Source organism: Onychomys torridus, chromosome 4, assembly GCF_903995425.1.
Source record: "Onychomys torridus chromosome 4, mOncTor1.1, whole genome shotgun sequence".
Taxonomy (NCBI): domain Eukaryota; kingdom Metazoa; phylum Chordata; class Mammalia; order Rodentia; family Cricetidae; genus Onychomys; species Onychomys torridus.
Window position 1 is genome coordinate 36,809,119 of NC_050446.1, and position 15,918 is coordinate 36,825,036.

Sequence of the window (15,918 nt, forward strand, 5' to 3'; positions counted from 1 at the left end):
AAAATATACATAAACAATCATTAAAATAAAACTAAACAAAACTAAAATAAATTTTAAGTAGCACAGTAGCTGAAGAGAGCATTAGTAAAGGGGAAATCAAGAATGAAGTATCAAAAGACGAACTGGTGCTGGGCGGTGGTGGCACACGCCTTTAATCCCAGCACTCGGGAGGCAGAGGCAGGCGGATCTCTGTGAGTTCGAGGCCAGTCTGGGCTACAGAGGGAGATCCAGGAAAGGTGCAAAGCTACACAGCGAAACCCTGTCTCGAAAAACAAAACAAAACAAAACAAGACAAACTGGCTGGAGAGGCGGCTCAGCAGTGAAGAACACTGGCTGTTCCTGCAGAGGACCTGGGTTCGATTCCCAGCACCTACAGGGTGACTCACAACCAGCTGTAGCTCCAGTCCCAGGGGATCCGATGCTCTCTTCTGGCCTCTGTGGGCACCAGGCATACACATGGTACACGGACACATAGGTAGGCAAAACATTCATACACATAAAAATACAGAAAAAATGTAGAAGACATAAACAATAAAAATATCAATATCGGAAGGTCCAATCTGCACTTAACTGGCTCCTTAGAGGAGAGGAAAGGGACAAGGGCAATAACAGAGGTGGTAAGAATTTTCACAAATTGATGGAACACTCTTCTACAGATTTAAGAAGCTCAAAGGATCCCTGGCATTGCTGACCACTGTGGTTCGTACTATGCAATCTCAGTATTCAGGAGGCGCAGGTAGATTACCAAGAGTTCAAGGCCAGCCTGCCCCACGTTTCAGCCAACCAGTGCTACACATGAGACCCTGTCTCAAGAAGAAGTCCTGGCCCAGCAAGATGGCTCAGTGGGTCAAGACGCCTGCTGCCATGCCTGAGGATGTTGTGAGGTGTTTAAGTACACTGTGTGAAAGGCACCTTCTGATTGGTTTAATAAGGAGCCGAAGGGCCAAGTGCTAGACAGGAGAGGACAGGCGGGACTTCTGGGCAGAGATAGGAACTCTGGGAAGAAAAGAGGCCGATAACTCCAGCAAGATGCAGAGGGAGTCAGATGTGCGGCATGGAGGAGAGGTAACGAGCCACACGGCAGAACACAGACTAACGTAAACAGACTAATTTAAGTTTTAAGAGCTGGTAGGGAATAAGCCTAAGCTAAGGCCAAGCTTTCATACTTAATACTAAGTCCCTGTGTCATTATTTGGGAGCTGGCAATCCAAAAAAAGTCCAACAACATGAGGACTGAGTTAAATCTCTGGTGCCCATATGGTAAAGGGAGAGAACCAACTCCTGCAGTCATCCTCTACTTTTCACACAGAGCACATCTTCCCCCCTCACCCCCCAAATTTGTTTTTAAAAAAATTCCTAGCAAGCTAAAAATTAGGCCACATGTAGTTATTTCAAAGTGAATGTACAGAAAACCACACACTAAAAGTTTTATGAACATCTAGAAGAAAAAAATATGAATCACATTCAAAATGGTGAGATTGAAAAGTAACTTTCTCTACAGCAATACAACATATAAATACACCCAATTTGTCTGCTGCACCAAAGCAGGGTTTACGTTGGAAGTGAGTGTAATTCACCTGCGATCATCTTGAGATGCAGGGGAAATCTCCATTACTGAAATAGATCACAATGAAGTTCTCACCTCACTGCTTTGAGGAAATCCAAACTAACCACGCTAAGGCGCCCCCATACCACTCAATGGTTAAAATTTAGAGGACCCAAAATATGAAGCACAGGAAAGGAGGGAAACCACTGGGCTGGTGGAAGAACTGAGCGGGTAAAGATGATTACCACCAAGTCTGGTGACCTGAGGCCAAGCCCTGGAACCCACACCATGGAAGCTGTGCTCTGGCCTCCCTCCGCACACATACTGTGGCACGTGCATGCTCACACAATAAATAGCTGAATGTAAGCAAAACAATGGCAGAGGGCTGCTTCAGGAGCATCAGTGGTCTCGGTATAGATTGCTTACCCTGACACAAGCATCTGTCCATCATAGGAAAAAGCACAAGCCAGAACAGGGGCACAGTGCCCACGTAGTGTACTTTTATATTTTAATTCAAAGCCTGTAATTAACAAGGTGAGAAAATTAGTAAGTTGATTATGCGTACAATTTCATTTCTATACTTAATAATGTGAGTAACAAAAAGACAAGGTCATAAAAATCTTCATGCAGCTTAGGTGTCCACACAGATAGCAGATAATTATACCATAGGTTTGAGATGGTTTCAACACTCAGTAACAACAGCTGGAGATGCAGTCCTGAGTCTAATCTCTGGTTTACACACATACACACACCACAGACACCACAGACATACACACATATACACACACCATACACATATATACACATACACAACACACATATACACACATACACACCACACATACCACATACACATATACATACACCACACACACACCACACACACATACTACATACACACATACACCACACATACACACACACACCACACACATATACATACCATACACATATACATACATACACACACCACACACACATACACACACCACACACATATACATATATACCACACACACACCATCGACATACACACACTACACACATATACACACACCACACACACACACATACACACACACACACCACACACATATACACACATACCACACACACACACACACAAATGTATACACATATACACACACACCACACATACCACATACACATGCACACATACCACATACACCACACACACATACACACACACACCACACACACATACCACACACATACACTCTTCAATAATAGATTTTTTTTTCTTATACTCCATTAAATCCAATTAGTGCTGCCAATGACAGATTTTGTTTAAAAATTATATACTCAAGCAAAGACTAGGCTAGTGCAATTTTATAATCACTAAAACTTTTAAATATGTGAACTATGCATAATTTTAGTGCCTGATAAGATTTAAAAAAAAAAAAAACTGCCTAAAAGCCTAAAAAAAAAAAAAAGTGCTTGTATTTTGTAAAGTCTGACATTATCAACACATTTTGTCTTTCTGTACATAAATCAATGGTATTTATAACTCTGTAAATCTACAACATCTCCAGCTATAGCCAGGCATGGCGGTGCACACCTTTAATCCCAGCATTCAGGAGGCAGAGGCAGGTGGATCTCTGAGTTTGAGACCAGCCTGGGCTATAGAGCAAGTTCCAGGACAACCAGAGTTACAGAGAGAAACACTGTCTTGAAATAAAGGGAGAGAAAAGTACAACCATAAAATCTTTAGAATTACAGAAAATAAACACAACTCTCTTAAAAGTCAACAGACAGAATTCAGTGTGTTCTGATGCCAACATGTAAAAACAACCCTAAAAAGTTATGGAGTGGGGGTTGGGGATTTAGCTCAGTGGTAGAGCACTTGCCTAGCAAGCGCAAGGCCCTGGGTTCGGTCCTCAGCTTAAAAAAAAAAAAAAGTTCCGAGTGGTGAGATCTAAGATCTCTGCTGAGGTGTCAGACATCAAGCATTTAACCAGACAAGAAGGCTGTGGAGAGCAGCAAAGGGCTCCCACTCCAAGCGGTCAGACACATGTACCTGGGAGAGCAGAGAAGAGCATTCAGCAGGGACAGACCCCAGAACCTGGGGTGAACTTGGGAAGCTTTCATCCCAACAGTCAAACACAAGCCAGCCGCACAGCAACCTGCCCATGAGAATGGCTCAGAAGAATCCAGGGCCTGGGCCTGCTTGTGCCCCACAGTACCATGAAGCCGAGTAAGGTGCCCACGGTGACAGATGCTGTCTACGAGGCTTTCCCTGAACACTCAAGAGGATCCCTATGTTTCTTAAAGAGTGGTGTGTAAAGATAGTTTTCAATGTATCACAGGTTTTCCTTTTGAACAATTTCAAGGTAATTGTATTTAGGCTGCCCACACATGTGACTGTATTTCTATTTCTTACCAGAATTTTACCTGAGTAAAGAAAGAGATAAGGATTATCTTGGACAGACTTGAGAAGGAAGAAGTCCCACCTCCCCATCATGTTTTAGATGAAAAGGATACTACATGTAAACTACCATGAACAGTCTCTTAGTTCCTCAAGAGGTTCTTCCTTACACTCTGAAATAAGTCATGGCAAAAACCGTGGTTTGTATTCTAGCTGAAGCTTATTAGGTAACAAATGACAACCCATTTTGAGGCATGTGGATCAAAAAGTTGTTTGGCCATAAAGCTTCAAAATCCTTAAATGATAATGAATTCGTCAGATATGGATGCATACAGAAGTGCCTGGGAAGGAGGCATCCACAGAGAAGCTGGAACCAATTGTGGAAGGTCAGAAAACAGACTGCCGGGCACACAGCCCAGTGCAGAGGGGCTAAACCTGAAGAGGATGCATTCCGTCCCAGGAAAGCCTTTCAGACTGGACAGACCATCAACAGCCATGGAAACAAGGTCAGAAACAGAACCATTACCCCAGAATCTGAACAGGAAACACTCACTGTCTACCTCAGTCCTCTCGGCCCCCACCCACGGTATGCCGCACTGCTGTACCAGGCAGGCGACTTTCCCCAGGAGAAACCTATATAAGGAAAACGGTAGCTGATGACAAGACACCCATCTGGCCTCAATTCCTTCTCGAGAAGGCACACACACCTCTTCATCCTACAGGCCTTGTGGGCAGTGAGCTCCTGAGACCCTTGCTGTCAACTCTCTAGATGCAAACAGTGTCACTGGGCATCTGAAGGAAATGGTGTGGAGATAAATGTAGGCAGGCATAGGCGGAGCCCAGGGGTTATGAGAACAGAAGGAATTTGGAAAATTCTTCCTTGTCTCATTCATTAAATGAACTATAAAACCAACTATAAAAAAGCAAAAGGCCAGTGAGATAGCTCAGGGGTAAAAAGGTGCTTGTCACAGAAGTCTGATAAGCTCAGTTCAGTTCCTAGAACCGACATGAAGGTGGCAGAAACCACCTCCAGTTTCCCACTGGCCTCCACACACATACCATTCATGCCCACCCCCATAACAAGAAATAACTCTTAACATATATTTATTTTATTTTTAATTATATATACATGAGCATGTGTGGATACAAGCATGTGAGTACAGGTACCCACACAGCCATCCTACACGGTGTTAGAAACTGAACTCAGGTCCTCCTCAGGAGCAGTAAGCACACTGCACCACTGAGCAATCTCTCCAGCCCCAATAAGTAACCTCAGAAAAAAATGAAATGACTTAAAGATGAACTTTTAGAAATTGATGAGATCGATTCAAAAAACTAAAAGTGAATGATTTCCTCAAAAAAGCACAAAAAGATACAGATTCAATAGATTGAGAGATGAATGTGTATGTGGCTGGGAGAATCCATTCAAGGTGTCCAACAGCCATCTAATGGAAGTTCAGAAAGAGAGCCCAGAGAGAAGAATCATTAGAGAGACACTGAAGGAATACACAGCCCAAAGCAGACTACCACACGTGTCCTGAGTGAAAGACCACCGGAGAAAATGAGACCGAACATGAGGAAGACTCACTCATCAATAAAGAGCAGCCACAATAAATAAATGCAAAGGTGGTGTACTCAACATTTACCAAGAGTGTGAAAACCACTGAAAGACTCAAAGTGAAGTCAAGGACAGGATGGAAGAGGAGGGTGTGATCAGAGCCAGATGTGGACAACAGACTCTTACATCCAATCAAAGTTTCTCTTTGCTTCTGGGGTTGGTCTGTCATAGCCCAGGCTGGCCTTGTCCATGTTACACAGCTGAAGCTGGTATTGAAGGTACTCATCCTCCTGCCTCGTCTCCTGAACTCTAAGATTTTTTTTAGGGGTGGGGGTGGTTTTTTTGTTTTGTTTGTTTGTTTTTTTCCAAGACAGGGTTTCTCTGTGTAGTTTTGGCGCCTGTCCTGGATCTTGCTCTGTAGACCAGGCTGGCCTTGAACTCACAGAGATGCGCCTGGCTCTGACTCCCAAGCACTGGGATTAAAGACATATTTTTACTATTATTTAAAATATCCAGAGTATCTTAAGTTTTAAAAAAAGATTAAAGTTTTATGTAGGTCACAAATAATTCAGACAGTTAAAACATACCTGAGACAGGGGTAAAAGAAACCACCCAGAGTTTGATTTCACAATCCTGACCACATGATGCCAATCGGTAAAACTGAAGGGCTTGTTCTCCACCTAAAAACAGCAAGTTAGATAAACAAAGAATTTGTAAACCAAAAGTTTTGATTCCACTCATTTATGCCATGTAAACAATGAATGTTTGTCAGCTGACACTATCGATACAGAATTTCTTCTAATCAGGTATTATATAGGATTGTAACTTTACTCTGAAATAGCTGGGTTTTTTGTTTTTTGGGTTTTTGTTTGTTTGTTTGTTTGTTTGTTTGTTTTCAAGACAGGGTTTCTCTGTGTAGTTTTGCTGCCTGTCCTGGATCTCGCTGCTCTGTAGACCAGGCTGGCCTTGAACTCACAGAGATCCACCTGGCTCTGCCTCCTGAGTGCTGGGATTAAAGTAAAGGTGTAGGCCACCACCACCCGCTGAAATTGCTATTTTAAAAAAGTCCTTGGCCAGGTGGTGGTGGCTCATGCCTTTAATCCCAGCACTCCAGAGGCAGAGCCAGGTGGATCTCTGAGTTCAAGGCCAGTCTGGTCTACAGAGCAGTGAGATCCAGGACAGGCACCAAAACTATACACAGAGAAACTGTCTCAAAAAAAAAAAAAAAAAACAAAATAAAATAAAAATAAAAAAAGTTCTTTTATGCTATAGCTCAAAGCTGTAAAAACCAATTAGCCACCAAAGTAGAACATCTTCCAACTGAATTTTAGAGGCTATGAAGCTATCATTAATGAAAAAAAATTAGAAAAGTCAGCTATTTTAAGAATATTAAATGGTTAATCAAACCCAACGTAATTGCCTTCTAAAGTACCAAGCTCTTAAAAGGCTGCTGTAATGCACATAGAATAATAGTGAAATTTTATTTTCCAATGGATTTGATCAAGAGGAAAATTTGAATTTATAAATATAAAACCATATCAATTCAGCTGATCTGGTGGAAAATATTACACAGTGTAGGAAAATTAATCAAATCAAGTTGGCATCTAAGATGCCACTAGATAATGTTTTCTTAGAGAATTTAGAATTTCATTATGTATCTACTAGACTAAATCCCCATCTTACTATCATATAAAATCTTTGTGCTTTCCCACCGAGTTGCTACCCTATTCTCGGGAGCAGATCAGCAGTCTGTTCCAAACCCCAGTTAACTGAGTGGTCCGGTTCAGTGGCTTCACTGTCTAGGTGAAGGGCCCCTAGGGAAACTGCTTGAAAAGCAAATTCAATACAGTGAAGGAATGGAGGCAGGCTGTGTGGTAAGAGGATGTCCGAAGCCAGGACTGATCTTCAGTTAGGGTTAGGTACAATATGCTGAGAAGACGATGCTTTAGGGATCTGAAATTGGACCTTCACGGTGCTTGAGCCATTGAGGGCTCTGGGACAAGGGCCATGCCGAAGCCATTCTGTCTGCTGTCTGTGCCAAGCTGCCAACAGCACAGCCAGCCACACATGGGTGCTGAACCCCATGTTCCACATGCCAACGTTCAAAGGCTTCATTTAACACAATGGTTCTCAGTCTTCCTAATGCTGCCACCCTTTAATACAGTTCCTCATGCCGTGGTGACCCCCAGCCATAAAATTCTTTTTGTTGCTACTTCATAACTGTAATTGCGCTACTGTTATGAATCATAATGTAAATATGTTTGGAGACAGAGGTTTGCCAAAGGGTTCACAACCCACAGGTTGAGAACTGCTGGTGTAATAAAGGGAAAATGTTTTGTTAATTTGGACCTGTTCTCATTCAATCAACATTAAAGGTAATGGGTGGAATATATTCATCTGCCAGAAAAAGTTTAATTACTTGTGTGGTTCCTTTATTGCCACAGATAGCTCTGATCTGAGGACAAGACCAGAGAGGGCAGAGGCAGAGGATCTCCTCTGACACAGGCCTCGACCAGACCGATGACTCTGTAATGGACGTCTGCAAGTAGACGTGTGGGCAAGGGTTCACTGCGTGACGTTCTGTGTCACACTGCAGCTTCCAGGACGAGACGTTTTTCATTTTCTTCTCTTAAATTTTGTTTTATTTGGGTGTGTGTGTGCAGGGGTGGAAGGTAGGTGTGAAGGGACAGGAAATGAATGGCCTCAGATACGTGATAAAAAGACACATAGGATAAATAAAAAGAAAGGAAAAAGAACATGAACAAGGTTAACTGTTCAAGCCAATGTCTTCATTTAAAACCAAGAGTTTAGTTAGGACTTCTTGTCCCATCTTTTTAAAAAATTAGTTATGCTGTCAAACATCTTAATCAGTTTTTGGAAGGTTAAATTAGTAAAGGAAAAATGATCCTTCTATTTCCAACTTGTTTGTGTGTGTGCATGTTGGTATGTGCACATGTTGGTATGTGCACATGTTGGTATGTGCACATGTTGGTGTGTGTACATGTTGGTGTGTGTACATGTTGGTGTGTGTGCATGTTGGTGTGTGTGCATGTTGGTATATGTGCATGTTGGTGTGTGTACATGTTGGTGTGTGTGCATGTTGGTGTGTGTGCATGTTGGTGTGTGTGCATGTTGGTGTGTGTGCATGTTGGTGTGTGTGCATGTTGGTGTATGTGCATGTTGGTGTGTGTACATGTTGGTGTGTGTACATGTTTATTTGTGTGTACATGCACACAAGGAGCCAGAGGCCAACATCAAGTGGCTTCCTCAACAATTTGTGAGACAAGCTCTCTTAGTCAATCTGGACCTGCTGATCGAGCTGGGCTCCTACCTGCAAGCCCCAGACCCCCCCCAGTGCTGAGACTTCGGGAGCGCGCGCGCACGCACACACACACACACACACACACACACACACACACACACACACACACCACTGCGTCTGGATTGCTGTGTGGTGCTGGAGATCCACACACATCCCCCGACTTGCATAAGTTCCTTATCAACTTTATCTCCCCAAACCTTTCCCAATTTGTAAATTTCCCATGGCTAAGCCAGGCGGTGGTGGCACACACCTTTGAAGCAGAGACAGGTGGATCTCTGAGTTTGAGGCCAGCCTGGTCTACACAGTGAGTTCTAGGACAGCCAGGACTACACAGAGAAACCCTGTCTTGAAAAACCAAAAAGAGAAAAGAAAAAGAAAAATTTCTAATTTCTATCTCAATTCCAATTTTTAAAAAAAGAAAGTAAAAGCAATGTGAAGCCCGTGAAAATCCCACATTGAAAGAATCTGAATCTACTGTAACAAGTAGAAATGTCCTGTACAGACAAAAAGAAGACAATTTTCTCATACGACAGCTCTTCACGGTTTGTTCTGATCTAGAAAGACAGACAAGGATGGTTCCCTAACAGAATGGAGAGACGCTCTGTGCTACTGCTGGATGGAAACGCAAAGGACCAAGTCAGAGGAATTACAAACAGGGATCCAGTGCTTAAAAGGGTGAGCTGACCAACCAGAAAGGGGCCGTGGGGAAAAGTCACAGCAGGTAATCCCCAGGTCATGAGCTTTCTCATTGTGCAGACACCGCATTCGATTATCCCAGGCTGTTAAATCTCCACCAGAGGAGCCAGTGACAAGGAGGCTTCCATCAGGAGAGAACGCACAGGCCACCAAGGAGCCATCCTTGACACCACCACACCTGAAACCAAAGCAGAACAGGAGGAGATAAGATGTTATTTATATGACAGAGAGTCCCTTTTACAATGACAGCCGTTATGACAACCAGAATTGGTGACTGATGCCTACCAAATAAGCATCTCATGCTATAAACTGACAGGGAGGCTTCATATCTGTTAGCTATACCTATGAGTCCAGATTGCAGAGACCAGAGAAACTATAATCCTCATCTTTATATTCTCATAGCAAGTCAACATGAACACACTGAAACCCCAAACCTAAAAAAGTGGAAAACAACGAAGAGTAACAATGGCCATACTTAAAATATACAGAATGATTTTTACTGAAAAGACACATTATTACGATAAAAAGCACATTCAATTTCTGTACTGAAATCAAACAAACTATTAAAAAACATGTGGTGCACAGTGACTCTCTTGGGAAGAGGGCAAAAGTGCTGTCCTGGTAACACTGATCTTCAGGAAGGTAAACAAACTGATTAGGATCCAGCCATTAGTGCAGTGTTAATCACATGCAGGAAGGAAGCTGCCACAGAGGTGGAAATCACAAGCCTGGCTAGCTAACTGCGGGCGTTCATTTCTATAAAACAGAGACATCACACTCATTCTGAGCTGCCGGATTAGACTAGGCTAACCCCCTACCATCACCGAAAAGCATCCCCCTTCTTCAGCTCTAAGAACACAAAGGAGCAACAGTCTTTGGCCAGCTGGCCTTCCTGCTCTGCAGATGCCAAGCAGGAAGAAGATTATTAGATGGTTTTCACTGTCATTATCACGAAGGCTGTGTTTCTAATGTACTTAACAATCTCAACTAAAATGGTCAACTGTGTGTAAAAAGTAAAACTTAATTTTAACAGAGTTCAAGCCAGACAGGGTTCAAACAGCCATACCTATATAATTTGTAGGACTGCGCATTCCACAAGACAACAGATCCATCGGCCGCCCCCGAGGCCAGGTAAGCCGAGTCCGGCGAGAAGCAGCAAACCCGCACAGGGCTGCCACCCGGCTGCTCCATCACCGTCAGGGACTGTCCGCTGTGCGCACTCCAAAGCACTGTGGTACCGTCTGTTGAACATGATGCCAAAATGTGTCCTGAGGGAGAGAAACAGCAGCAGTGGACAGCGTAGGTGTGAAACTTCAAGGGGGAATGTGGCAGTTCCGAGAAGTCACTCAGGGAGTACAGGCGAATGGTTTTGTCCAGGGAGCAGGTAGCCAAGAGGGACGAAGAGAAGGCACAGCAGCTGACATCATCGCTGTGGTCTGCCAGTGTGCGAATCAGCTTCACCATGTTCCTCACGCAGGGAAGACAGCCTGTGCGTTTGTAAACAGGTCAAAGTTACGTGCCATCCTAGGGACCAGGGAAATCCAAGTTCCTGTAAAGGAATCTACCCAACGAAGATGCCTACGTCCCCATGTTGAAGGACACTTCAGTACCTGGGATAATTTGAGGGGATGATGGAACAGAAAACACAAGAGTATCTCTTCTGCAGGGGATAGCTACCCAACAGACTCGGAGCCTAAAAGCTGGCCTCACTTCAAAACTGTTCATCTCAACTCGAAAACATTTCCACTCTTAACTGTGAAACAGGAGAGCCAAGGCTGTTTGCTTTACACATGAGCTATTGATGGGGGAGAAATCCCCAAAATCCCATTCAAATTGTGGCTGTGTCGTCATGGTTTGCATGAAGACACTAAAGATTTGAGGCGAGGAGACCAAGATGCCAAGAAAACAGAATTGGCCAGACCATACACAATCCAAAAACAAAATTTAAAAACTTAAAGTCCAAATTCCTCACTATAGCTCATAAAAACATATGGTCTGATTCCTTTTTTTTTAATTCAGCAATATTTATTTACAAATCTTTGGTGTTCCTGTTGTTTATTCGAGGTAAGTTTTAGATTCGCTTTTTAAAACTAGCATATACTTATGGGCTTCATCGTGATATTTTCATTCAGTTTGTCTTGTTGAATTTCCCCACTTTCCTCTCTGATCTCTGGACCCTCTGGAAATAACCCCCTTCTGCCTTCATGTCATATAGACACATATACATATGTGTATATGTGTGTGTGTGTGTGTGTGTAGTACATATGTGTGTGCCTGCAATATAGATATGCATGTGTGTGGTGTATATGTGTGTGTACAGAATATGAATGTTTTGCCTATATGCATGTTTGTGCACTACACACATGCAGTGTCAGCAGACACCCAAAGAGGGCCCTGGATTTGGCAGTTCATAGACAGTTATGAGCTGCTGTGTGGCTGTTAGGAATCAAACCCAGGTCCTCTGGAAGAGTAGCCAGTGCTCTTAACCACTGGACCATCTCTCCAGCCGCATGTCATACATATTACTTTCTTCCCATCCCGAGTTTCCTCGCTTTTCTTGTTCTCCTTCCTAATTGTATGACCCACATATCACCACCCGTCACAAATATAAGATCCAGAATCCTAGCTTCAACTCTTCAGTGTTATGTGTTTAACTTAGGATACCTGTGGAAGCCAGGAAACTGGAAAGGGGACATTGGGAATAGGGAGACTTCAATGGAGGAGAGAGAGAGTTTCATGGGCTACTCAACATATAGTAGAGATGAGAGAATACTGGGGCAGGAAGGTTTAAGCTGGGCGGTGAATGAAGAGACAGGAAGTATTAACCAAAGCGAAGGGTATGTCAAAAGCCATATGGATACCCAATTGAAAAGTATCAAAGTTTAAAGGCAGATAACTTGCAAGAGTAGCTAACACGGCCCTAGAGGCACCAAGTTACTGAGGAAAATCTTGAGTGCCCGATGTGGGACGCCTCCTATCTTAGTTACTTTTCTATTTTTGTGAAAAGGCACCAAGACTAAGAAAACTTATGGAAGACTTTAGTGCATTTCCAGAGGGTTAGACTCTATGACCATCACAGTGGGGAGCATGGCAGAGGCGAGTAGGCATGGCACTGGAGCTGAGAGCTCACATCTGATCCCCAGGCAAGAGGCAGAAAGATAGTGAACTGGAAATGCCATGGCCTTCGAAACCTCCAAGCCCATCGTCAGGGACACACCTCCTCCAACAAAGCCACACCTCTTAATCCTTCCTAAACAGTCCACCAACTGCAGACCAAGCATTCAAAGATATGAATCTATCAGGCCATCCTCATTCAAACCATCACACTTCATAGCGACTGTTTGTCAGAGAAGCCTCAGAGGCCCCCAAGAGCACTTGCCACTCCTTGGTTGTCCACTAGAATTAGACTGTAAGGCTCTACTGCTGAAGGTCCACACCGCTTGGTTCCAAGAGTCAAAGAAATCAAGCTGGAAATGACCTAGAAACCTCTTCCCTGCTGGCTAGCTTTGAGTGCCAGATGATGCTATGGAAGGTTGCTGGAGCGAAAAGACAAGTCTTACCCAGCTGAAACTCTATGAGCTATGAGCACAACCTGCCAGGCAAGATGTACCCACTGGTGTGATAGTGGCACACCTGCTATGGGGATAACCAATCTCCCTCTGATTGGATCTGTGGACAGCTCCACAGGAGGGAATCCATGCCCAGTACTGAAAAACCTGTCCATAATCCATGCCTGGAGACGTTGTCAGTCTTTGGGAAAAACTTACTACTGTTGTTTAGCCTAACTGACAATGTGTCAAACTGCCCTTCTAACTATCTATGTTCCTAACCATAGACAAATGGTACTCTCAGCCCTACAGAAACCTCTTTGCCATGAGCAGTGGTGAGTGCTGAGTCTCATGGCTACTCAAGACGCTGAGAATAAGTAAAGCTGAGGAGTCAGCCCTGAACAAGATGCTGATACCATCCCTTCTACAGTTTAAGGAACAAAAGAATTCAAGAGGCCGCAGACAAGTGCTTTGAAATTCCACCCTCTAGATGCAACACAGCCTCTGTGATCACAAACTCACAGCAGCTGTGGTTACTTGCACTGGGCCTGCATAAGACTGGTTCCTAAGTCAAGGATCAGGGAGCAGCTCATGGGCACTACTCCTATTGGCCAATGGTAGATTCTGGGAGAAGGGGACAAATTCAACTGTGTATCCACTGCTGAGCCACTAGGCTCAAATGAATCCTTTTAAATCCACAGCCACAAAGAAGGACCTGGTAAAACTCGCAGGGGATCATCAAACAAAAAGACAAGAAGGTGGGAAAGAGTTTTGCAGGGGAAGTGGGGGGAGGGGTGTTTACCAGAGGGTAGGGTGGAGTCAAGAAAGAGTAAGGGATGAGAGCAGTCAGAATGCATTATGTACATATTATGTACATGAAATTGTCAAAGAACAAACTTTAAACTTCTTAACTAACAAGTTTAACAGTTCAGGATCCACAATGAGAGAAAGGCAGTGTTTGCGGGAGTCTGGTTTATTTCACTTAATGGGGACGTTTCTAGCTCCATCCACTTTTCTACAAAAGTCATGACTTCACTTTCTTTATGGCAAAGTACAACTCTATTGTATAGATTTTTTAAATCTTTTAAAATCCATTTGTCTGATGACAGACATTTAGGATGGTTCCATTTCTTGTAATATACAGCAGTATGCACACGTGCATGTAGCCTTTGGGTATATGAGAAGTTGTACAGTTAGGTCCTATGTCCTTCTGACAAACATTCATACTGATTACTACAGTGACGTGACAACACCAGTGTGCAGTCCCGCTGCCAGTGACCACGAGTCCCTCTTCCACAAAGAAGTAGGCACCTCGTCCATATTGCTCATCGCTAACCACAGCAGCCAAGACAGTGCCAGGTACCTAATGTGCTCAAATAAAACGTCGTTTAGTATTTATTTTTCCAAATATAAGTGGATTTGCCTTTAAATATTACATATTACAACTATCATGAAATGATTTAGAAAACAGAGCTTCCAAAACAAAACTCTAGCAGTGGAAAAACGGAACACTTAAAAAATAATAATGCTGGCTGGGCCTGGTGGCACTAGCCTGTAACAACAGCAGCAGGGAGGCAGAGGCAGGAGGATGGGAAGTTCAAGACTACTGGAATCACCCAAAACTAAACAAGGAGATGAGGCCAGCCTAACTAGTCTCAAAAAACCCAACAAACCAACAATAATAGTGGCTGTGCCCATCCCTCAGGATCAGATGGGACCTGGACTTGTCAAATGCACAATCTCCTTTCTTCACCTAACTTACGGACATCTCTACAAATAAAACCCTCTATGTTCTCAGCTTCATCTTCTCCCCAAAGTTGACCTCCCACCCCCACCCCGTTCCCTCCCACAGCCTTAAAAACACAAACACGAACACTCGAGCAGGTTCTGGGAAAACAATCTCAGGTGGCGCTTCCTGGAGCCGGTCCAAATCCCCAGATGCAGGTGCAGCGGGAGACTTTCCGAGCCGGCGCCCGCTCTGGGCGCGCAGGAGGCCGGGCGAGCCCGCAGGCCAGCGGGGTGTGCGAGCCGCAGCCCGCCGGTGGCCCGGTCCCGCCCCCGCCCCGCACGCAGCCCGGGGCACAACCCGCACTCACTTCCCTCGCACCCGAACTGCGCGTCCCGCCTCGGGGCGGCTCCTCCCCGCGCGCCTCGGCCCCGGCCCAGGTCACGCCAGCACAGCGCGCGCACCGCGGGGCTCTGGGTCACCCAGGCTGCACCACCGGAGCCTGGAGGCTGGGCCTCCGGGCAGGGCTGCTCAGTGGGTACGGCCTGGCTCGCCGGGTCACGTGGTGACGCACTGAGGTGGGCGTGGCTTCGGCGCCGGGCGTGCCGCCCCAGGCCCCGCCCCAATCCGCGCATGCGCACCCGCACCACCCCGTTAGTGCGGCTCCCTGCGGGGGTTTGCCACTGGGAACTTAACGTGGAAGTACTTTTTTTCCTGCTTAATGGTCCACGTGGAACTATATCATAATTTTATTGAACATTTCCCTACAGCCGAATGGTACTTCAACATTTTTGATCGCAGAAAAAATGCTAGATTAAGCTTCTTCGTACTATCTATCCACATTTACAAACTTCAAATATAGCTAAATAGAAATGGAACTTTCTGGGTATATGAGCCTAAAGATCCTTCAGAAGTACACTACATACCAAGTACCCAATGACTCTTCAGAGAGGCATGGTTTGTACTCTCAGTGATATATGTAGTGAGTGGTGTCTATCTCTCCATATTCTTTCCAGACATGAGTGTTATCTTTATACCTCTGGAGTGCTGAAGGAAGACCTGATGAATGTGTATATGTTTGATACGGGTACAGCCATATTAAGGAGCCCAACACCTTAGACCCACAGAAATGGGAA

General features: G+C 44.4%; 1 protein-coding gene across 3 annotated transcripts in view; it reads right to left on the reverse strand.

Annotated features, from left to right (window-relative positions):
- The window catches only part of Wdsub1 (WD repeat, sterile alpha motif and U-box domain containing 1), a 33,558-nt gene extending 18,214 nt beyond the window's left edge, over positions 1-15,344 (reverse strand). For 2 of the 3 annotated variants that reach the window (XM_036184922.1, XM_036184919.1), the window contains exons 1-5: positions 15,153-15,344; positions 10,575-10,995; positions 9,502-9,686; positions 6,078-6,170; positions 1,973-2,066 (exon numbers count right to left, since the gene is read on the reverse strand). In XM_036184922.1, the coding sequence (XP_036040815.1) occupies positions 1,973-2,066; positions 6,078-6,170; positions 9,502-9,686; positions 10,575-10,972 (770 nt within the window). In that variant the 5' untranslated portion in view covers positions 10,973-10,995; positions 15,153-15,344. Of the gene's footprint in view, positions 1-1,972; positions 2,067-6,077; positions 6,171-9,501; positions 9,687-10,574; positions 10,996-14,930; positions 15,109-15,152 lie in introns of those variants that run through there. The other variant, XM_036184921.1, reaches the window with a different exon arrangement.
- Between the last annotated feature and the right edge of the window lie 574 nt (positions 15,345-15,918).